Source organism: Labrus mixtus, chromosome 12 (genome assembly GCF_963584025.1).
Source record: "Labrus mixtus chromosome 12, fLabMix1.1, whole genome shotgun sequence".
Taxonomy (NCBI): Eukaryota; Metazoa; Chordata; class Actinopteri; order Labriformes; family Labridae; genus Labrus; species Labrus mixtus.
This window is the reverse complement of record NC_083623.1, coordinates 5,565,423-5,591,053: the sequence shown is the minus strand read 5'-3', so window position 1 is coordinate 5,591,053 and position 25,631 is coordinate 5,565,423. Positions and strand designations below refer to the sequence as shown.

The 25,631-nt window shown below is 42.0% G+C and overlaps 1 protein-coding gene across 1 annotated transcript in view; it reads right to left on the bottom strand.

The window, feature by feature from the left end:
* Positions 1-25,312, bottom strand: part of LOC132984724 (E3 ubiquitin-protein ligase TRIM9) — a 59,747-nt gene extending 34,435 nt beyond the window's left edge. Inside the window, exon 1 of the mRNA XM_061051637.1 lies at positions 24,141-25,312. Coding sequence (XP_060907620.1) covers positions 24,141-24,986 — 846 coding nt within the window. The 5' untranslated portion in view covers positions 24,987-25,312. The remainder of the gene's footprint in view (positions 1-24,140) is intronic.
* Between the last annotated feature and the right edge of the window lie 319 nt (positions 25,313-25,631).

Genomic DNA, 25,631 nt, shown 5'->3' with positions numbered 1-25,631 from the left:
GTGCGTAACAGAGTGGAAATGTGACAAGTGTGCCCTGCGGGGAGAGAACGAGCGAGCGGCTGAACAAAAGAGAAAAACATAAAAATGAGAAATCATGTAGAGGGAAAAGCGGAAGTGAAAAAATAACACGCGATGGGAGAAAATAACAAGAGATAATAAGAAGTAGAAGAAGAAGCGAGGATGAAGGCACCTGCCTAGGATAAATGCACATTCAGAAATCTAATTCCATCCTTTCTTTGTTTCTTTTGTTCTCATCGTCTTGACCTTTTTTCATCCTTTATTGCTCCTCCAAACCAGAGTGTCATTTTTCTTTTTCCCCCGCTGTCAGCACCCTTCAGCAGCGCTCTCAGCGACAAGTGCTATTATCTCATTATCTTATTATAGGAAGTATGCAAGGCCATTTATTCAGTCGGTGACATTCAGGGAGCCCGGTGACATTCATGGAGGCACAGCTGTGTTGGTGTGCTGATACCTTTGAGCTTAACAAATACAAAGATGCAGAGGAGGGGGAGGAGGTGGAGGTGGTGGTGAGGAAACTTGTTCAGTATGTGAGGTGTTCATGTTGCTAAAAATGTTGTTAAAAGGAGAGCGGGAAGAGAGTTTGAACTTCCAAAGAGTCCCTCACCCTGGATCTGTGGGTGTAGATGTGCTCCAGTTCAGCACAATCAGTGTAAAAATGTGAAAATATTTGTCTTGTTTTTGCTTCTATTGATGAATAACAGCGTCCAGCAGGCAATGACTGATGTAATGTTTAGTGTAAAGGATGATAATGATGATAAATGTCTTCAGATGTGATCACATTAGACTACAGCTGAGTAAAAAAGTTTGCAGTCAGCACAGAAACATGATGATATGTCACAGATTTGAAGAACTTAAAGGAGCAATATGTAACTCTGACACCTAGTGTTTAAAATGGGTACTGCAGTCCAACTTCAAAACATTGAAGAGCGCTGTCTCCCCCCGCCCCCTCCACCCTAGAGTCAATGTGCATGCAGGTTGCTATTTTGCGGACACTGAAGCTTCAGTGTTTATCCAGCTCTGCATGGGTCTGTAAACCTTTCTGTGTTCTAACCTCTCTCCATTTTTCAAAAAGCATCTCCAATATTGATCCTAGTTTGAGCACGTTTCTGCTCGTGGAGCTTCTTGCAGAGGCTTTTTAGATCGGGTACAATCACTTCTATCTGAACCAGTTCTCTTCCCCGCTTCCATCGCTGCAACATCTGTTGGTTTGTCGTGATAACTGGTCTCATATCTGACAAACCGAGGGGCGTCTAAAACAGCCGTGTGGGCTTGCCTTGAAGCCGCCTCCCTTCTGTGGTCATAACAAAAGTGAACCATTCTGAACCAGAATCTAAAGTTAGAAGGAGGACATACCAGCACTTCAACATAACATGTTTCCTTAATGTCTTTATGATTTAATTCAGTAGATATCTTACATATTGCTCCTTTAAGATCGTGAGTGAGTGATGTTCCTGTGAGTTCTTGTAGCACAGACTGCAATACAACACAACAATAACAACACTGCCTCCTGAAAATAATACTTCTATCAAACTGCAAATATGAACAAATAATCTTTGACTTTTATAATAAGTATAATAACCATTTAGCATATTCTTGTGATGTGATGGTTTTATCACAAGTTTGCTGGGATGATGGTCTTTCTTCTGCCCTGCCAGCTCATCATGACTAACTCCCGGCATTTGTTGAATGACACGCAAATCTTTGCAGAGGCCGCCCGTCTTCATCGTGACCACGCTCTAAGAATCAGTTTAATACGATGACTCTGTCACCCCAAAAAAGGTAATGAAAAATAGAAGATGAGGCACTCTATTATTAGCAGTGCCCACTTCTTTAAAGGTTACAATTCACTGTGACAGAATGCATTATTTACTCAGCCGAACTTGTGAATAATTTAATTTATGAAGACAAAAGCTTCACAGGCTGTTTTGCAGACTCAGAACCTGAAAAGGCACTTTTGAGGAACACTTTCACCCGGACAGGTGGACACTTTTATCTCAAACTTTGTTATCAGAATGGAACCAAAAACCTCATCTTTAAGTAGGTCACTGTTGGAAGATAAAGTTCTCCAAGTGCAGACTGAGGACGTGTAGAGACGGTGGACAGTTTAAAGTGAAGAGGATGTGGTTTTTACATGAGATGAGGTCAGTTCACAAACCTCAGAGAAGATTCTGACAAATGCTTTCAAGCTAAAAAAAAAAAAAAGATCGATGAGTTTATGTATTTTTTATGTATTTTAAAATACAGACTTAAACGGAGATCTATGATGCAGATCCATATTTACATATAATGTTACGATGGTGGATGTCCACACTAAACCTCGTCAACATTTTTTGAAACATGAAATACACCGTTGTTGGTGTAAACCCAACACATGGCTTCCTGGTGCTCTGAACAAGACAATACGTGAACCTCAGGAGAACTTGGCCAGAAGGTGACGTCAGGTTCTGTCGATGTATTGGAGCAAAGCATGGAGCAAAGTTGTCGGACTTGCCCAACCCGGCAGCTCTTTCAGGGACACGCCTACCAGAAGCTTACTCAAAATACCCTGCGACTGCAAACAGAGCTGGCCAATCAGAGGAAAGTGGGCACATAGGGAGGGGGGGCCTTAAAGAGACAGTAGCTTTAAATGAACCGTTTCAGGCAGAGGCTGAAATGAGGGATTTTACTGACGCCAGTAAAAGATAAATAAGGAATTTTTTGAGCTACACATCCCACAACACTACTCAACAGATGTCCCAGACTGACATAATTTACAGTGAAATGAATAGATCTCTTTTAAGCTCATGTTTGAATCCAACAAATGTGAAGCAAACCCTGCATGGACCCCTTTAATCAAGACATCTTTTGTTTGCATGTGCTGAAAAATATTTTTTTCTAATCTTCAGTGACTTTTGGAAACTTTGTAAATGTCACACAGACACAGTTGCAGTGTGTAATCTAGTGGAGAGAAGATTGGGGTGAATGTGAGCATTTGGAGAACAATGGGCAGCTCTGATGTGTTTTGGCTGACAGCCGGGGGATGGTTGATGGTGCTGTTGACCTTGTCAAAATAACACTCAGGGGACATGGAGGAGGAGCTGAACCCCCACTCGATTACCTCCCACCTCCCCTTTTTTTATTTCTTCTCATTTGCATTTATGAGCCTTCACAGCCTGCTTTATCTCTCTTTGCAGTTACCTTAAACACTGCTTCCTCTCTTCTACCCTTCCTCTATAAAGCTTTAATGAATTATAACATTTTTAAACATTTTTTAATCTTACCATCTTTGTGCCAGATAAAAATCTCTACAGTCAGTCCTGGGTGGTAAACAGAGTTATTCTTGTGTTAAAAAATAATGCACAAGTTAGCAATAGTGGTAGGAGTTGGAAATATTTCACAAATCAAATCTTATGCTCCTATAAAGAAAGCTTTGAACCATGGCATACTGACAATTTAGAAAATGGGGAAAGCAGCGCAGGATTAATCCACAGACTTCCTTGTACAGAAATCATGAAGCACCTAAAATTAAAAACAGCACATTTGGTCAAAATGTTGCTCTGGTACTCCAAGATCCATTTGCTCAATGTGAGAAAAAAAAAAAAAAAAAAACACTTTCCAGCACACAAGGAGCCAAAGTGAGTCAGCGGCAGATTGCAGGGTGAGTTCCTGATATAGTAAGATGCAGCTGCCTCCACAGTCTCCACTCTGTGTGTGTCATGATGCACACTCACTGCTCAGTGCTGGAAGGCAGTCCTTTACACTACATCTTCATGCATGTATGCCTCTGAATATTTTGCATGATCATATTTAAGAAGGACTGATGATTCGCATGTATGTTTGTGATGGTGTATAAGCATGATAACGACTATTTACCGTGAAATCTCTATTTATGTATCTACATTGGATCCTCATTAGTTGTTACCGTGGTAACATATTTTCTTCCTGGAGTTCATACAAACCACCATAAATCTTATTTTTCAAAGGGTTGTGACAGAAGGGCCATTATACCCAGACCTCCATCCAACAGATCAAATTCACAGGTACTGAGTGAGTTAGCATCGCTTGATTACAGTAAAATACCGTTTCTTATTTGTTGTGATAAATTCAGACTTTTGTGTATATTGTGAATGTTCATGTTGTAAACTGTAAGTGGTATCTGTACTCCATAGAAAGACACAAACAATATTTCCCTCCCTCGGTTTGCTCAGCCAGCTGTGTTATTAGTCTTTCACATCTGCTGGAGGTCAAAGCCAATCTCCTCTCCCCATTCCTCCACTTCATCCTCTCGTCTACCAGCGCCACACAACCCACTGCTGCTCTGCAACACAGACATTTAACGGCTAATATAACGAGGCGTGCTGCTGCACAGCATCCTCACAAGTTAACAATACTCACACAGCGCAGTGCTAGCATGAATCATTGAATAAGTACCAGTGCATGCAAGAAAAATGTATCAGCCAATCAAAAGTTATTATAAATTGTGGCAAAAAGACGATGAAGGGCTTTTAAAACACGTTTGAGAAATGTTAATGGCCGACATTACAGCATTTAAGGGCTCAGTGCATTTTGCATGTTAGCGACTTATTTAAATTTCTTAGCATGCAAATAATTGGGAGCAATGATTGCACAAAACAGAAACTTCATTAGCTTTATAGCTATTTGGTCGGACACATTCATTTCAGTAACAGTGTTTCCCACTCAAAGACTTTACCTAAGCAGCCCCCCTATGTTTATTTTCAGACATCATTATCTGTAGAGGATCGCCATCTATGATCAGTTAACAAGAGGACATTCTTCTGTTGTTCTTTACCCCTCAGGTGTCACAAGCAGTGTCTAACACATGCTCTTAAGGTGTTCAGACAGAGAGAGTGAGAGACGTCCTTTAAGGCCCTGACACATCAAGGAGGTCGTCAGCCGTCGGTCCTAGGTGGACCGACAGTGAGTGATCGATAGTTTTTGCGGTGTGTCCTGCTCCATTGCTACCCGTCTGCCACAATCTGCCTTTTTTCAGCCGATTCGACTTGTTGAATTGGCGTTGGTTTTGTGAGATGAATCTCTCTGATTGGATGTTCTGAGGTTTCATTTCTCTCCAGCTCTCCTCTCAGGTTCATGAAAGCCCCTTGAGCATGTCGCTGTAGTATCCATGCTTTCACCCATTAGTGCGGTTTCTCCTTATTTGTCGCCTCTTCTTTTCTTTTTCCACTAAAACACCAAGGGCTGACAACACGATTTTCAATTTTTTATCAGACATTATTCTCCATTAGTAGTCTACCTGTAATACGAGTGGTGAGCGACAGCGGTGTGAAAATGGTCTTCTCGTATCATAACAACGGACTACCGCCCCCTGCTGGCATGGAGAGTTATTTCCTCTCATGCATGCGCAGAATGTAGGTGGTGGTTGGCCGTCGGCTGTAGTCTTTGCGGTGTGTTCAAGTGCAACTTTTTGGCCGAGACAAAAGGCGACGTGAGGCAACGCCACAGTCAGCCTTCGTTGCCACTTGTTCTTTGTCTACTTCTTGGTGTTTCAGGGCCTTTATAACGTCCCTCCTGTTAATGTCGTCATTATGGTGAGACATCTTTCTTAAAGAGTTGATGTAGTAGCTCTTTGCAGCTGATTGCATGGCTCCCCTTTGCAGGAACGGAATCACATTTGAAACTTTTAAAATCCAGATTTAGTTTTGGGCAACTTTTTAAAACGTACAGCTCATGAATATTTTTAAATATTTTTTTTCAGAGTGTTCAGTGTACCGACAGAGTCAAACCTGCAGCTGTGCCCGTAGCGCGATTAAGAAATCCACTACGTGATTTGTGACTGATGCTTATGCTAACCTAGAAAACCAGTAAGTGGAGCAAAGATTATTTTTCCATGCAGAGCAGAAAGCCTTGATGCTATGAAAAAAATGGCATATGAAGCCGCCTATATGTAACGCATCAATATTTAAAACACAAGGTCCAGTGCTCCAACATGCCCGGTGCAAATGTGCAAAAACTAGAAAAGTGTGTTAATTCACATTCAGCTGGTGCAAAGTCCCCTCCATGAGTCAGCACGTTTTACATATGCATTAACTTTTCCTGACTTTAAGAACTATGAAATACAGTATTTTACTGTAAGTTCATCTTTTGGTTTCTTTATGTATCAAATAACTCCAAAGTGAGACCCTGCAGAGGCTGAGAAAGCTGCTTCAAATGCTCCCACTTCTGCTTACTACAGTGAGGATTTACAGAGTCTTCCACCCAGCCGAAAGCACGAAAAACAGTCACATCATCTCCAGAGCAATAGATCCTCCACAGTCCTTTTTGATAAATCATAACAGGGATCAGTGGGTACGGCTAGAGCTGCTGGAATGAGCTGGAGGAGAACGGAGGAAGCAGTGTTTTTATCACTCTGACTTTCCCCTCACTGGGGGTTAGCTTCAGAGGAGAGAGCGGCGGGGCAAGAAAAGTGCTGCAGAGCAAAGGAGAACAGCCCCGCTAATCAATTATTGATCAGGGCATCTTCCATATTAACTAATGCAGAGTGTAGGTAGATCACCCGCAGCATAATTGTCATAAAACAAGTGCAAATGAGGTTTGTTGGGGATTGTAAATCTATTATAGACCAACATGGGATACTGCACATTTACCCCCTATGCTAACAGTACTACACTCCAGCGTTGTGTTTCAGAGGCATGCACAAGAACTGGCACTCATGAGACTCATCTATACGCGTGTAATCTGCTCTTTAATTTATTTGGCTTCCCTAATAAATGAGCAGCAGCTTGTTGCCATGGTAACGATGCTCACTGTAGCACTATAGGATGTCCACGCTCTCCTCCGAGGTCTGACATCAGCACTCATCGTGTTGCCAAAAATAGATCACAAATTCTCACACACACTCTCTCTCTCTCTCGCTATCTCTCTCTCTCTCTCTCTCCCTCTCCCTCTCTCTCTCTCTCTCTCGCTCTCTCTCTCTCGCTCTCTCTCACTCTCTCTCTCTCTCTTTCTGTATGTCCGTCTTTGTCCCTCCCTCTGTCTTTCTGATCCAGTTCAACTCGATGTGGGTGTCATTAGCATGGGAGACATATTTTTAAATTGCCAAAGCAAGTGTGAAAATCAAAGTAAGGACATTTCACAGATCTTGACACATTTTGAAGCCGAGCTGTGCATTATAAACACTAAAGTCCTTTTTGTCTCTGTGCAGTTTGCAGAGATGAGCAGTGCGATGATGTCCATAAAGTAAAGGAATAAAGGAACACGTGAAGGCCGCAGTTGGTCCATGTGAAGATTAACCCCCTCCTCTCTCAATTCAATTCAATTCTATAATCTCTGGATCTCTGTGTGTGTGTGTGTGTGTGTGTGTGTGTGTGTGTGTGTGTGTCTCTGGCTGTGTCTAAAATCACAAACAAATTCACAACCGCCCTGACACAGGGAGTTATCTGTATTGGACTATGTTGAACAATTAAAACATTCGGCAACACCGCCCGGGGATGAACGTCGTGAACTTCAGTGACTACACATATAATATTGAGTGTGTGGTCACAAAATGATTGAGTACAATAAGTAATGATTTCAGAGACAGCCTGTCTTTCCATCTGTCATTCTTTCTCCTTCTCTCTGCCTCTCTCTCTTTGATTCTACATCTCTCTCTCTCTCTCCATCTCGCTCTTCCTCAAACAAACAAACACACATACACACACACACACACACAAATACGTTAACAGCAGCTACACACAACGCCTCTCTGCAGAGCTTTGTTGAAGCCAGAGGAGAGGAAGTGTAGTTGAGTGTGCATTAACCCACATGCAACGAACAAGTCCTGCAGCACAGCCTTGAGTTAATACGTACCCTGGTGTTTGTGTATGTGTGTGTGTGTGTGTGTGTGTGTGTGTGTGTGTGTGTGTGTGTGTGTGTGTGTGTGTGTGTGTGTGTGCGCGCGTGTGTGTGTGTGTGCTGTATATGTGTCATGAGCTTGTGAGGCCGAAATCTGTTAACACAGTCACATCATGGGCACTGAGCTCCCATGTGTGGACAAAAATCCGGCTCCCACAAGGTTAACCATTTATTTCAGGGTTAATACTTGGCTTCAGGGTCAGAAGGTTGGAGTGAAGCTGAGGCTCCACATCCCAAATCCTCTTAAAAAAAGCACAAGTATTGAAATTGAACCAGAGATGTTTTCTTATCTATTGACAAAATCCTTCTTACTTTGCTGAATTTAAACAACTTTGCAACTAACAGCACAGTCTGAGTGTGTGTGTGTGTGTGTGTGTGTGTGTGTGTGTGTGTGTGTGTGTGTGTGTGTGTGTGTGTGTTTTGCTAACAGCATAGCCTGAAGCTGCTAGCCTCCACCGTGGTGACATCACTTGAGGGAATTTCAGATGTATTTTCTCTGAGGCCACAAAAGTAAAAAAACAACACTTTTTCCATACATGCAGTAGTACTCTGTGTGAGAATCTGCAAGCTCATGTTGTGTTTGTTTTGACAGAAGTGTCTTGATCCCCCCCCCCCCCCCACCTCCTGTTTTGACAGATTTCCTTCCAACATGATTCAACATGGTCAGAACCAATCACAATCCTGTAGAGGCATAGGGGAGGAAGTGGGGAATGAAGTGTGGAAAAGGAGTCGCAGGTCGGACTTGAATCCGGTCGGCCCGCTTGAAGGACTCCAGCCTTCCTACCTCACTGCTAGGCCGAGTTCTGGAGTTCTGAAAATGTGTTATCATCAGCTGATATGTGTGTAGAATATTTCTGATATTTGCAAACCAACATGGTACTCTTTCCCAGCTCATACTACCATATGTTTTACATTTCTGTTAATATTGATTGAATATGTTAGAGAACCGAGACTCATTTGTACATTACATTGGACAAAAGTGTCTAACACATGTAAATGATGGGAGTACCTCGATTGCCTTATTATTGAAACTTCACTGCACTAGCCCATATGATGCCCCCATACACAATACAATACTTCATTGTCCCCCCCCCCCCCCCCCCCCCCCCCCGAGGAAATTTGTTGACACAGCTTTGCACAGGTATACATGTATGATAACATGGCACATGAACAAACAGAAAGAGACACATAGGCAATGAAAAAAAGAGGCCAGTCACCGTGGAAGCTTATTTAGAGCTCCTTTTTTAAAGGCTCTTCTACTCCCACTCTGTTGGATGAAAGCAAAAATGGTCACATTTATTCATATTTTTTTTAATTGTCATGATGATTTCTATGCGATCTCCTTTTATGAAAGGACCTTGACACAAGTGTCTTGGAGAAATAAACCTGTGTGGCCTGTGTCTAGTACATTTTTATTTCATTAGTTTCCTTAGTTTTTTTAAGGTAAAACATTGCAAAGGTAATGCCTTTCACAGATGTAGCTGGGAACTGATTAACTTATAAGCTACAATTTGATATTCTAAACATCTGTTTGCACAGAGCTAATACTGGACATTTGGTCTGTTAAATTACACAAACTCACCAAACTGAAGAGCTTATCGAAGGTATTCAAGAGTTCATACGCCATAAAAGTCCTCAGAACTTATATACTTCATTTTTAAATGTGTGTGTGTGTGTGTGTGTGTGTGTGTGTGTGTGTGTGTGTGTGTGTGTGTGTGTGTGTGTGTGTGTGTGTGTGGCTGGGCCTGAGGTAATAGCCGAGTGAGGCTGACCTGACATGATCGGCGAGCTGCCATCTGGAATGAGGTTACTCAGGCACGGCCGGTCGACACAGTTCAGCACTGGAGCTTTTTTTTTTTTTTTTAATTATCTCGGTAACAGAGTGTCGGAGATATGAAAGCACCAATTTTTTTTTTTTTGTGTGTGATAAAATTGCTGTAATTTGTTGTAACACAGCCGTGGGCGCTGAATTTCAGTTTCAAAAGGAGGTACGAGATTTCTCGAAAGGAAGACACTCGGCTTCACACGGGGAACACGTGAGCTGTGTATTTATGTCGAGGTGTTAAGCTATAAAAGGTTACCATGTTATTAATCAAACTAAGACATATCCCTTCCTAGTAGCAAAAAATGACCATACCATGCCAGTTTGTGTTGGAGAAACAGCTGGCGTCAATGTTTATTCCAGAAGCACATGTGCCATTTGGTAATTATTTAAACAGCTGCTGATGTTTATGGGTTTCAGACTTTTATTCTGACTGACATCAAAGCTGATTTTCCACTACCTTCCACCTACTGTCGCTTTAAAAAAGAAAAAAAAGAACAAGCATGAGCCGATCTACAACTCTCCCACTACACACAAATACTCCTCCTCTCCCCTGTGCATACTAGCTAGATTTACAAAAGATTTGGCAAATACTCAATACTCCAGTCAGAGCTGAATCGCTGTAAATGCTTTCAGATTTTCGATCCACATAAAAGCTTCATGAGCTGAAATAAACCACATCGAAGATTACAAGCGCACAGACAGCTCGGGGTTGTTACATGCGTGTCAGATTGTTGTGTCAGGGAGAGAAAAAACAAGCGAGACAATTTGTTTACTGTCAATATTAAATGATGTAACACAACAGGAAGCAAAGGGAAAACAATCACATCTGTGTATGTATGTATGCCGGAGAACAGACAAATGAGGAAATGTCTGGAGATGATCCCAAACATGACTCATGTAAATGTCATTTTGGGGGAAAAAGAAAGGGAAGTGCAGCATTATCTTTGTCTTGATTTTCATGTCACAGATTTTAAGTCGAGTGAATTCTCTGTGTTTCTGAGGCTTAAGAATAGGCGGTACAAATCTGACTTCCTGTCACTTCAACTGTGTAAGCGGCAATCATGTTACTGTACCGGAATAGAGCGACATCATCTGCAATGTAAGGGTGCACACCCACAGACCATCTGGGATTCTGTCTTTCTCGCTACCACACACTTACTGACGCCACACTTAAAGTTCAAGACAAGTTTGTTGAAGAGAGAGAAATAGAAAGATCAGAGAAAATTCACCAGAACTTTGCTTCTTTCCTCTGGATGTCTTTCTCTGAAGCAGTTATCAGCCTCTCTAGGGCGTAGTTTATGGGTTTACGGAAATTCATCCAGTGCACTTTTAACAATCACGCAATTTCAGCCAGTCGCCGCAACTTTGTCACAAATTCGACCAATCACCCTCTTTCCCCCACGGACTTCAACATATACATCACCGAACACACTTCTTTGATATTCCAAATTCTTATTGGAGCGTTTGTCCGAGACACTCAAATGTAAACTTTCTTCTTTTGTGTCCTTGAAGTTCAACTGAGTTCCCAATCCTTTTCCATACGTGTATTGCTACCACCTTACGTTGTTAACATCTTAAATGTTGATGTTAATGTTGCATCGAGGACATGTATGACAACGTTTCAACTGACGCTGCAAACATTTTATTGTTATAGTTAAAAATCAACCTCACAACCTTTTAAATGCAGTTGGCCCTGTTTAGAGCATATTTAATGGTAGTAACCAATAACTGATATGCCAACACATTTGCTCAATGCCACAAAAGACATAATTAACTCACAATGTTTCCATCATATGGGTTGATAATTGGGGCAGCAGCTCAGTCTGTAGGGACTTGGCTTGGGAACCAGAGGGTTGCCAGTTCAAGTCCTGGTACGGACCAAGTCTGGAAATTGATCTGGTAGCTGGAAAGTTCACCACTTCCCGAGCACTGCCAAGGTGCCCTTAAGCAAGGCACCAAACCCTCCCACCAGCTCAGGAGCGCTCTCTGTGGGTAGCCCGCTCACTCTGACATTTCTCCATTAATGCATGTCCGTAGGATCCTGTTTGTTCATGTGTGTGTAGTTCAGCCTATGTGTGTGTTGCGTGGCTCAATAACAGAGTAAAAAATGTAATTTAAAAAAGTATATCTTCTCCTTCTTCTCCTAAATTATCAGCTGAGGAAAACCTGTTTTAGTATCGCCCTGCACCTACATGATGTGCATATAACCCGCCTTTTTCTGGCCACTAGCAGGAACAACTAGAACAAGCAGCTGAAAACCAACATACGACTGTATGCAGATGACTCACCGTTGTTCCCAAATTTCAGAAACGACTCACAAGACAAGGTATTAGGGATCTGCAAAAATGAAAGACCCCAAATTGAATGGCCATTTTATCACCTGAAGTACATATAGAGATAGATTTCATTGAATGGAAACTGTTTGTGGTAGTTGGACAAAGTGTCAAAAACGGTTCCCAGATTATTTTTTTTATCAAGCAAAGCAAAACCAGGGGCAGTAAAGGTTAATGTTTAAGTAAAGACAGCATTTGTCCGTTCCATTAATGTCTAATCCCAAAGCAATGGGGCTCAATGAGGCATTTAACCCAAATGCGTGTTTTATCTGAACCTTTCCATGCAACAGTGAACTAGTGGTTAGAAAAAGGAAATGTTCTCACTCAAATGAACTGGTAAGACGTGTCACCCTCATTTGAAGACTGCGTGACACTAATCAAGATAATCCTCAAACAGAGATTCAAACATGAGGGCTGAATTACCCAACACGTTGACAATCATTGACAAAATTGTTGATCTGAAGCTCACAGAGGAAATGAAAACATGATTCTCAGTATGTGACAGAGTGGACAACAGACTTAATGCCAGTGGAGGAAATGTAATACGGGAGGCTGAATGTCATCTCGTATTTTGGAAATGAGTGAACTGACTTCCGCGACAACAGCAGCTTTGTTTCACTGGCTACAACAACAGGAGTTATTAAGGGTTTGGAAACACAAGAATAAGAGCGAGCATAACAACAACATGAATATAAATCAGTTGACTGAAGGAAAGGGAGGAAGATGCATTACAGACCTTCTAAGAGATGCTCAAAATACCGAGGGAGCAATTACATTTTGGTGCTGTGCACGGATCTCACATCATCCTTCACACAGTTATGGTCCAATCTTTGAGGTAGCACACAGAATTCTTAAAAAGCCAACTGAGCAAGGAGAAGAAAGGTTTGTGGGGGGAGAGGAAATGTTTTAATTAAGGATTAACTGCTAGCATACAGACACTTGTCAAAAAAATGCAAATACAGGAGAAACAGGTGAGAGCACCTATTGTATCATAAGCCAACATGAAGGTGTGGGAACTGAGAGAGTGCATGGATTTTTATGACATGTATTCACTGGAGCATGTCAAGGGAAACAACGTCTCAGCAAAATCATGTTTGTACCATAGACTGTAAATATTAATGGACATCAGCCATCTGTTCCTGCAGGAGGCTCATCAGCAGCAGCCGCCATGATGGAAATCCTGTCTCAGTCTAACTTTCAGTCAACCTAACGACAGGCTGAGAGCTGGAGCTGAGGCAGGTTTTAAAACCTCATGAAGAACCGTTACATCGAACCCACATGTCAATCATGTCAGCTACACACCTAACTATGGATAACACGTATCGTTCATACAATCAAAACAGAGCTGTTTAAAAAAAAATCACCCCCCATACATTTTGTGCCAGTGATGACAAAAACTAATCAGACCTAGTTTGTTTTTTATACCAGTGTCCAGGCTGTAAACATGTTAATTTATGATGTAAAAACAGATTTTTTGCCTGTCATGTGTATGTGACTTCCGGTGTTCCTGGAGCCAGCCTCAAGCGGACACTCCACGAACTGCAGGATTTTGCACTTCCACATTGGCTTCATTTTTTAAGACCGGAGATTGCAGCTTCGTTTGTACGCTATTTTTTGTTTTGTTTTTGCAAAAGACATTTAGATGTTGAATTGCTGCCGTTTTGGTAACAGTCACAATTATAAAAGGTATTTGTTGAAGCAGACACGAGAGAAAAATCTGCATCATGACTTTGTTATTTCTGCAAACTTGAGCCCTCAAAACTGCAAGAAAGTCACAAGAAAATCTGTTTATTTTTCAAGCTCACACCAAGGCAGTGAGCCAGAGTGATGCTTATTTTTTACTGTTGAACAGAGACTCACTAGAAACAGATGAACGGGCACTACTGCAGGGGATTTTATGGACCAAGAAATTACAGAAAAGAAAGAAAGAGAGAGAGGAGTTTTGGCTACACTGGAATTAGAGAAGAATTGCCGTCAGTTCCCAGAGGCGGATAAAGTCCCCCGTTGATGATGGATGATGATTCCTAATGTGTTCCGAGATTGACTTCTACCTATCTGTGTAAGGAGTTGTTGCAGATGGTCTTATTTGATACAGTTAAAGGCCTGAAAGAACTACATAGTCTACTTCAGATGGGTTTTATAGTCTTGGATTATTTGTAATTTAGCCTCTTAACTGTGCTACACTCTTTTAAAATATGAGCAAAGGAGGACGTTAAGGAAGAGGATTTATAACACAGTGTTTGGCTGACTCAAATATTCAAACAATACGCTGCAAAATGAGGCCAAGCCCGAGGCTTTGGCTGCTCACACAAAATGCTTCCTGGTACATGTAGGCACTGCTGGCACAAATCAGCGAGTATAGTGAAATGCATTCGTTTAAAATTACTACGCGGCATCAACAAGTATTAGAAATCTGCATAAACGTGGTCCAGTGCACAGCACTGTGTCTTGTGCTATGAATCACGCTGACATTTTCAATAATGTACCATGAGCCTTTGCTAATCCAAATCCAGCGCTTTGAGTGTCTCAACTAAACCATAAAAAAAGAAGTCACTGCATAAGCTCAAGTCAAAGCAAGATTCTAGTCAAATGTGACACATCACACTTATGAGGAATAACTTTGAGATATGACAATTTGTGACAAGCACTGCCAGGATTCATGTGCGTCATGTCCAGCTCTGCCTCTTGGGTTATGTTGTCATTTTTTGTTGTTTCATTAGTTACTTCCTGTTTTGTTTTCAGTTACTTACCTCTCCTCTTCTTTCAGATCCTTCAGGTTCTGCCCTCATGTATTTCCCGCCTTTTTGATTGTCTGCTCTGCCCTGATTGTCTCCAGCTGTGTCTCACTGTATTCCCCTCACGTCTTTGAACCCAGTGTCAGCCGTTCCCCCCCTTAGTTACTTGTGTTTTTTGACTTTTTGGATATTTTGAGCTCTGCTGCTTTTTGGAATTTGTCTTAGCCTGCTCACTTACTTGGATGTGTATGCCTGTGATTTTGGATTTTCAAAGTAAAGACTGTTTTTTCTGCACTCTGAGACCGTGTCATGCGTTAAATTAAAATGTCTCTTTTCCTTGTTCTTTGTCTTGCTTTGAAATGTATTCATCATTTTTGAATTTGTCGTGTAGGTTAATCCTAAAAAAACAAAACAAAAGCATCAATCTCTGCACATTGTTGCTCTGTCTTTCAGGCTGCATGACATTTTTTTTAAAAACATGTTTGCCGCAAGTTTGTATGAGCACAAAAACACATTTTCTAGACGACTGGCTTTAAGGAGAGGAAGATCGTTTAAACCCAAAGCTTTATACCAATTAAAACTATCCAAAAAAAAAACATGAAGAAGGTAGGGAGGAGATAGCAGGTCAATCTGCATCTCATTACTCTTCCATTGCAGCATCCCCACTCTGCAGGATTATCTGTTAACTGTCTCTGCATTGGCTGTAGCTTTAGGGCTAATCTGACCTCCTGAAAAATAAGCTCAGAAGACACAAATTGCCTTTTTTTAAATCTGTTGTTTTGATATGATAATGGCCCCAAACATTAAATATAAGCCTCACTTCATACTCTATTGCTACTTGTAACCCTAAACACTGAATCATGAATATTAATAAAAAATCCAATCATCCCATTTTAAAATCTCAAATGCTTTTAAGATGACGGTGCAAACAATGAAGCACTGACAGCAGGAGTAAACTGCAACTCTGCACTTGTGGGTTTTAATATTTCACTTTACGCAGTGCCACAGCTAGCTGCTCTTTACTGGACTGAGATAGGTCACACTCACACACTGAAACGCACGTGTGGGCGCTCGTAAGTGTGTGTATGTGTGTGTGTATGTGTGGGTGCTTTAAATAGACAGTGTGTTTTCTGCTCGACTGATCACAGGAAACTGGATCAGTGTGTCTTCCTCTGCATTCCCTCGGCGAAAGTTCATCCGCTTCACTAAAGCATCTTCAGGCCTTCAGAGTGTGTGTGTGTGTTACGGTGTGTATTTGAGTGTGTAGCAGTGTGAAAGTCACCCCCAGGCTGCATTATGGTGTACCGAGGGTTTGATTTACAATAAATTCAGTGATGATTTGAATGTATCCCGTAGATACGTCTCCTGGTCTGTGAATTCTCAAATATAAAAAAAGATGTAAAGCACAAAAACACACCCATCCGTACTCACACTTTCACAGAAATACAGAAATACAAATTAAATTATTTATACACAGCTTAACTATCGGTGCGACACATGAAGAGGGGCTAAAACACACTCGTGCTGCTGCTTCATGTTGAACAATTTGATAGACAACTAGACATATGAGACATGATGTTATTCAGAGTCGACAACCCAAGGTACCACACATACATACACACACACACACACACACACACACACACACACAGCCATCTTTTGCTGAATCACGGAAGACCTTCATCAGTCTGATTTGAAGGCAGCAGAGCATCATGTATATTCATGAACCTGCAGCCCAAAGTCAAATGCATGAATATTTAAATTAAAAATGTACAAGTGTTGCTGCCAAATTATCAACAACAACAATGAAACATCAAAAACAAAACACAGCAGTCACTTATTATCAACCCCTCGAGCCTGTCCTTGAAACACCTAGCAGTGGACGATTTTAAAATATTGTCCAAAACTTAAGATTTGAATGACATTAATTAACTGCGTGAAACACTTTTGCAAAAATTTGAGACAAATTTACATTTTGAAAAAAAAACTAATTATAAAACCCAAACACTTTTACCAAGGACAAAAGACATTTACATTTTATGAAACACATTCACAAGATGTGAAACTCTTTTACAAGCGCTGTAAGTAGCTCCTTGAGTCCTTTGGTAAGAGCCAGTCTTTAATTTGACATTTTGATTTGTTGTCTGGAGGTAGAATGAACACAGCGGCTAACTGAGTCCTACACAGTTTTACATTTCTACTGGGACTTCCCAGATCTGATATTAACTCATCAAACATCAATAAGATGGTGACGTTTTGCATGAAACTTGGTGAAAAGGTGTAGCACATGCAGGACACATCCACTCTCTCTTCACCAAAAAACATCTGAACACAATTAAGATGGTGTTCTTTGGTCCAGAGCCGAGCAACGACCCAGTAAGCATAGCCACCTTGTTGTCACCCGCCTCTTGTTTGCAGACCAGCTCCTATATTATTTCCTTTTCCGCGTCCTTAGGTTGCAGCTCATGATGCTTTTGAGTCTACAGAGAGCCGACTCATGAGAAGGTTGTCAGATATCCAGAAAGTGTAAAAATCAGTTTCCATGGCTAAATCATAGTTGTGGTGCAGCTAAAGACAGCCCACCCGCAAAAAAACATAAAAGCCATCTGAACCATGAATACAGAAATAAACCCACAGCAGCTCTCATGAAGGTGCTCTAGTTAGGCACAGGATTTCATTTTGGAATAACAGATACATTGGTTGTGCCTGTAGAGAGATTTACATAAGGAAGAAGACTTGACAATGATTGTTCTCATGAGGGTTTGTGCTGCGTAGTTTCTTGTAAGCTTATAAGACTAGGTACCAATAAATCAATTAATTAGATTGAAGAAAAACCAAGAGGCAGCTTTCCAGAGAAGAAGTAGAAGAATCACGATAAGAAGCAGCAGCAGCAACGGTAGAAGAAGAAGAAGAAGAATTTGCCTCCTTCTTCTTCTCCTCCTATAAAGATAATGTGCTGTCAGACTTGCACACTCCTGCAGGAAGTCTGAGTGAGCTGATGTGAGAATGCAGCAGGTTATAATCAGTAGAATTCATCTTGAGCGAGAAGGAGGGGGATGGTGATGTCCTGTGATTGGTGCACGACCATACACTGTCTGCACGCCCCTGGTACGATCTCACTGCGTTAGATAACCGGCTGCATTATGTTCTCTGATCTCCAGGATGTTCCTCTCCGCTCTTTTGTTGATATCCTGATCCAGCTGAACTACACAAAGCACTGATATAAATGCATGTATTCTCGTTACAGCATCGTATAGCGGACTCTGATGCTCCGTCCACTGCTTCTGTGTAGTTCTTTTGTACGTCATGTTTTGCCTCAGGAGATCCCTCCACCCCTCCCTCCCATCCAACAGGGACGCTGTGAGATGCATATGAGAACAACCATTTCAGGAGTGCATATGTGAAAAAACAACTGATGTTTCTAAGACTTCACCAGATACTTTGCATTTTAGTTTTAAAGCTTTCCAAAAGGCAGAATCTTGATTCATCTTCAGCCTCATGGATTTATTGATTCCTCGTCTGTTAAGAGCTTCTGAGACACTAGACACCGCTGATAATAACAAGTTCAGAACTAGAGTTCTATGTATTAAAAAGAAAACATTTCAAACAAGAATGACTCACTGCACAGACGTCTGCCACGGCCAATTATCCAGTCTTCTTGTTTGTGCAGATCTCTCTCAACCAGCTAAACCAATACATCCATCTGGATGCATTCCAACAAGAAATATGTACAAATATGATTGTGCCTAGACGAAGCTTCTTCATTTCAACTGTGTTTAGTCCTTCAGCTGCACCGTAGTTTTAACCTTTTCTTGGAAACTTGTTTTACACTTTTGTTAACGTTGTTAATAATATATATATCAAAGATCTTGTGAATCTATTAAAACATTAAACAAAAGACAAGGAGACTCCCCGTCTAAATCAAATCAAAGCGCTGGCCTCGCTGAGTGATGCTTCACAAAACCAACAGCCGTTTCAGAGACGCACTCAATGCTGTGCGGAGCGCAGAGCCAGAGAGACAGCCAGTCATCGATCTCCCTCAACGTGAAGGACACCATATTAACTAAGTGGCGGCCATCTCTTATTCATACGCCGCTCATTACTTATCAACGCCCTCTCAACTCCTGTACTCTGATGGGATTTTCACGGTCCATTTATGGGGACCGGGGGCAGGCGGAAGGGAGAGGATGGAGGAAGGGCTTAGGAAGGCAAATGAGGAGGGAGGAGGGGCGGTAAATAAGACACAGGGTTTAAGGAGATGATGATTGAATGATGAGAAAAGAGGCTGAAAAAAAAAGATGATTGATAAATGGAGAGACACGACATGCAGCGGTGAAGGATGCAGTCTGGCTGGTACGTATTGTCTCATAGCCGACAGTGTTTACAGCTAACGTTAGCGACAGTGATGGCAAGATTCACAGTTAAGTGATTACAGTTCAGGATTTCATCATCAGTTTTGATTTATCGGAGTACCATGGACAGCTCCCGCATCATGACACTCAAAGAATCAGCATCTTGACAACGACTGTGACCTAAGTGTTTGTCATTTTAAAGCTCAAACCTTTCAAATGTACTCAGTACGACTAACTCCTTAAAAACAATGAACTCCTTTAAGGACTTGTGTCTTGTGGACTTGTGAATTAATAGGACAACTTTTTATTTCTCTGTGTCTTGACTTTGTTCAGCGCCGCTTTCTCTCTACAGCCGGGTTGGCCGGTGAGGAGGAGCCGACGTTTCATTCATTCCAAGAATTAAAAAGGGGCCCACTCAAGTTTAGCTGCAAGGGGGGAGCCCCCCCCCCCCCCTCCATTTGATAGCCACGTCTCCTGGTGTAAGGTGCAGTTAGGCATGTCAGGTCCTGAAATGTTCACAAGTGCATGTGTGAAAATGAAATGGGCAAAGATGCTGGAGAAAAACGCTACAAAAAAACTCAAAAGAGGGATTAGCACCATTGACCTACTTAGCAGGACACGGACAAAAATGGCTTTTAATTGACCCTGATATGTGGATGCGATAATGAAGACGGCCTCAAAAAATGCTGTATAGTGTTCGGATTCAAGAATATGGTCGTGCAAAATGAAACACTGTTCCTGCAGCCTCTTCAACACGACTACTATTAGCAGCATTAACTCTCACTTAAACCCTTTTAATTCCTTCCCAGTGGGTGTTTTTTTTTAACCTAATCTCTTGATTAATGTGGTAATGATGACTTTTTTTAACCGTTAAAATGCTTAAAATTGTCCCCCTGTGCAATCAGCCCTTGTGGGATTTCTGCACAATGGCAAGAATGGTAAAATAAAAATTACAAATATACAAATGTTAGAATTATAAAAACATGCAAGGTCTGTGTTTAACATTTGAGCAGGAAAGTCAGGACGTACTGAACCCTGAGGGAGGTGAACTTGAGTTGACCCCAGCCCCAGAGCACTTTTTGAAATTAATGAAAGAGTCATGAAAAAATGAATTAAATCATAAATCACTTTAATCATCCTTTAATGATGCAGGCGGGTGATTTTTTGGCAGGCAGAGGGAGGAGCGGAGGCCGGATGAGGTTTGGATGGTAAAATACTGTGTGATGTTCTGGTTTTAGACACATTTCATCTCTTCTGAAGTTAAGGAAAGATTGTTGTTTTTTTTTGTTATTATGTCATCATTTTTGCTGCGTCCTGGATTTGAAAATGTGAGACCGATCCAGAGGGATCCATTTACAATTTCAGCAATGCTAAAGTCTACTGTTTTTTGTTCAACTAACACTTTTAAAATCATCATAGTTTATAGAGTGTTGAAGAAAATGTGACTCACTTTCCTTTTCTCTCAAATCGCAGAGCTCAGTCAGTTTAGATACCTAGTGTTTTTAATCTGCCAAACTCGGATGCCAGAGGGAGAACACCAGATTCTTTATTTTATGTAAGCAAGATTGAGATCACGCAATTCTTTCTTTTGATTAAAATTGCAGAGGTCGGATTCACTTCAAGTACAGGAGAACGTGCAGAAAATGTAAAAATCTTACAGGAAGATATCATAATTAAATTACACTTATCTTATAATTTATGTATAATTGATGTATTATTACTGATTAATCAATTAATGTGAGCAGCATTTCAATGTTGTCATGGTTACGACAATGAAAAAAACATAAGTATTTACTGTAAGGTTGTTTTTATGTCCAACCAAATATTCAATAGAATGATCATCTATTATAAAGGTCACATATTCTCCTCCTCTTCTTCAGTCTCAGAGCTCCTCAGAACATGTGTGTGAAGTTTCTTGTTCTAATTTCTCTCTGATCCTGTATTTGATCATGTCTATAAACCCCTCTATTTCAGCCCTGCTCAGAACAGGCTGTTTCTGTGTCTGTACCTTTAAATATGTAAATGAGCTGTGTCTGACCACGCCCCCTCTCTGGAAGGGGATGAAGCTCAGGTTTTCTCGCTCCATGTCCTATTGTTTACGGTGAGAAGGCAGACTCAGAGTGCAGAACAAACACCTAGCTGTGGGAGTGTCACCCACCTGGGGGAGGGGTTACTGCCCTTTGTGATGTCATGAAGGGAAAATCTCCAAATGGCCTGTTTGAGCACACATTTTATGAAAAATGGAGCAGGCTAAAGACGGAGAGGATGGACTTTTCTCATAATTTGGGGGGTTTTGTAGACAGACTAGGGACACATGTTAATGTTAGAAAGACATGGTGAAGTGTATTTTGCATGATATGTGACCTTTAAATACAAAAGCTTGTTTTCAAGATGAACTGGTTTGCACAGTCGTGGTGTTTATTTAAGTCCCAACAAAGATAGTGCGGAGTAAATGCACAATATGCAATTTCTGCTGCTACCAATCCTATAGTCAAAACAGTAACAACATCTGTATGTATGTATGGAATCGTGGGAGTTGTTGGCTTCAATGCCAAAAAGCCGACTCCATAGATCTCAATCTTTTAGACATGATACAAAAAAAAAGTTCAATTAAGCGTAGTCATGTTGTTTAATTCATTTTACTCAGTGTGTTTACATGCACAGTTAAGTTGAGCTCTGGTTATAAATCAATAAAGCCATTTCATTGGACCACCATCCTTTTCCCAGTAAACGAGCACCGAGGGGGAGGGAATCCATTTATTGACAGAAGTATGTCTGACCCCGCTACGGCAGGTGGTGATATGACCCTCTTTTAGCTCGCTACTATTGGACCTTCTTCCGGTTGACCTATTACATCACATGCCAAACAATCCCCAAGCAAGCAGCAGACTGGTTGTGTGTCAACGACAACTTTGATCCATTTGTCTCGGCTTCTTCCCGGCTTTCTCCTACACATTTAATAAGCGGCATCCGTCAGTGTTGAAGAATGATGCCGAAACAAAAAACTGCAGTACCTTGAGTATCCACATGAGGCTGGCTGCAAAAACCCCGGAAGTCACTTAAACACTCGTTTAAAAAAAAACCTATTTTTACAGCAGAAATAAACATGTTTACAGCCTGGTTTTAAAATCTGATTTGGCAGGACAAGCCAATTTCCTGATCTTTGAAGAGCCCGCATTTTCGAATATGGCGACTGTAGTTGATGGCCTTCAAAAATCCTCTTCAGAAACGAATGGGTGACATCACTGAGACTACGTCCATGCTTATATTCAGTCGACGGTATTTACGCCGTTCGACCTCCGGGTTATGGCCTGGTGCGTATACTGTGGAGCAGATCGCCCAGTCCAGTTTGGGGCTGATTGAGGTTTATACATGCAAGTCGAGTAAATCAGTTTCCAACCACATGATCTGGGTTTGTGTTAATCCGACTTCCAGAAATCAGACTTAGTATGATTTTAATTGGAATAACACGTTTGCATATATTTTTATTCCAGCTTTATTCTAGTCTAACTAACACTTTGAATTTACCTTTTTTAACATAATGTTAACATACTGATTGTATATATTCCAGAAATAGCAGTAAGGCGTTCATGGATTTCCCCCTGAATCTCAACATCTTATAGGTTTTTCCTAGAAAATAGGCGACCAAATGAAACACACCACTACCCAAAATAAAAACGACGGATTTCACTGAGTTTGAACATTTCCTGCATCATTTTGGACATGGTAAGTGTCCAGCATAGATCTTGACATTGTTATGTACTTATAAATGTAAATGCACCAGAGTTTAAAGACCAAGACAGATATGTTAACCCCACACAGATGTTGCAAAGTCACTCTAAAACATGTACAGGCCTTCCTTGTAGTGAAGTAGAAGCTCACAATTCAGTAGTATGTGGCTGTAAAACAAAGTATACTGTCAAACCACATTACCTCAAAATCCATCAAAAGCTTGTTGTTCTTGTTCCCATCTGAATCCTCCCACAGAATCTACAACACACTACTCTTCCTACAATACAGTCACATCACACAAACACACTGAAAAAAGACAATCAATCACCAATCATTCAGCTGTGGGCCAGAAAATGCATCAAATATCAGCAGAAAGCAGTGTGTGACCTATACGAGATGACTCATGCTGCACACACACACACACACACACACACACACACACACAAACAAACACACACTGAAGGTTTTTTTTTTTTTAACGCCTACAGTAATTATTTCATTCTGAGCCTCTCCTGATGAATCAGTCAGGCTTCTCTAATGTACGATTTGCCCCACATAGAGTAAACGCAGAAGTGCTTTCTCCATTTTCTGTGACTTCTTCTGTGAGACATTTTAACCAACAATTCCATCGCTGTGCATTCAAAAAACCTAAACAATGTACTGCACGTTATAACACAGCAGTTTCAAACAAAGATGCCGTCTATGGAGCCATTGAGGGGCAAACCAGGCAATCACAGTTTGTGTGTGGGTGTATTATAAAAACACACAAATACCTAAATGGCTTCAGGCCTTTTTGAGAGAAGAAGGAGGAGGGGGGGGGGGGGGGGTATGTGTCCCTGATGTGTGAGTGCATTAGAGAGAGACAGAGCGTGAGTGTGTGTGAGAAATCTGATGTGTTATTTCACACTTTTGTGGAAAAGCACGATCCATGAATTCTTACTTTTGATATATATAGCCATAGTGTATCTTCTCTTCACTAACCATGGTGCTGTTTTCAATGAATTTGACGATTATTGATCCAATTCAGCTCTGGTGTTTTGGCAGAAATTGTGAGTGGGAAACTTTTCTGCCAGAAAAATTGTTTGTGTGGGTAGAGTGAGTGAGTGAGCGAGTGAGTGAGAGAGTGAGTGAGAGAGTGAGTGAGAGAGTGAGTAAGTGAGTCAGAGAGTGACCTGAATTATTGGCTTATTGAAAGTTGCCTATAATTAATATATCAGGGTTATTCTCTACAGGTAAGACGTTCAAAGAGTTGTATTTATGCAAATTAATGGTCAGTGTGTTTGTGTCTGCTCACCTTGTGTTGTTTCCACATCATGGCCAGCGTTTTCACGTCGTGTTTGGCGTGTTTCCCCTCCTGCAGACACTTCATACACACCGGGATCTTGCAGCTGTAGCAGTACATGCTGAAGTTTTCCGCCTCATGGTCAATGCAAGTCGCCGGTTTCCGCGCGGTAGCAGGCGGCTGCTGACCGTCGCTGCCTCCCACACCGCCGCCGCTCACGCCGCTCCCTCCTCCGCCTGCCGCGCCGCCTCCTGCCGCTTGCTTCCTCGGCGGCACCAGGCGGTGTTTGGCGAGCGGACCGCGGGACGGGTGACACCGCTGCTGACAGGCGTTGCAGTAGTAGACGTCGCACTGCTCGCACATCACCGTCGCGTCCACCGGGTTGCGGTCGCACAGCTGGCACTTCACCGCCGAAGAAGACGACGACGCGGCGGAGGCGGAGGCGGCGCGGTTTTGCTGGTACCGCGCGACGATGGCCTCAAGGAGCCGGTTCCGAGGGAAACCCCGGAGCCCGCGCTCATCCAGAGAGACGCTCCGGTGACACAGCGGACAGGTGAGGGAGCAGTGTCGGAGGGCGATGGCCGGGGGAAACACACGCACACCGTTCGGGGACTTGAGCTGGCACGGCGTGTAGGAGCCGTATCCGCTGTCCGTCTCGCTGTACAGACTCATCTTGTCCATGTCCAGGTAGTCATAGTCGGAGCTGCCCGAGGCTCGGCTCTGCACCGGGGTCTCTCCGTCCGGGGTCTGGACGGTGATGTTCCGGGCGCAGGCCAGGCAGACATTGTGTGAGCACGGCAGCAGGATGGGCTCCTTGAAGAGAGAACCGCACACGGGGCATTTTAACTCTTCCTCCATCGCTCCCGTCTGTTTCTGTGGAACCGGCGGAGGAGAAGCAGCTTCAGTGAAAACACTCCAGCACCGACTGACACGGACAGCTCCCAGAGGGGACTCTGCGCATGCGCGGAGAGGGGGGGGCGGGGATTGTGCTTGATTGATGGGTTAATTTAAAAGGCTCTGAAACACACAGATGATTCGACCAGACACCAAAACGAAATCTTTCATCTTTTGTTCACAGTTTTTTGTTTTAGTAATTAAATTAACAGTTAGATTATAATATATTTTATATATTATCCTATGTGGGTTTTTCTAAACATGCATGTGATGTTTTAACATCATGGTCACATTGAATAAAAGTCGAGTTGAATGCTCGTATCTTCACACTGCATGTAAATTTACCTGAAATGAGCGTGATCTAGAAACACAGTTAATCAGTGAGTACAGTATGTTATTCTTCTTTTCTCTAGTCCCTCAATTAAACAACTTTTATACGCGAGGGGAGGAGTCAGCCGGCCGTCCTGGCGATGTAAACAAACTGAAGATAGGACTCTGAAAACTCTGAAAACATCACAGACAGTGGGACTCGGGTGTTACACCCATTGTAGACAGTCATGACTCACAGAGTTATTTTCAGAGGATATACTTGATTTATATTATATTTAA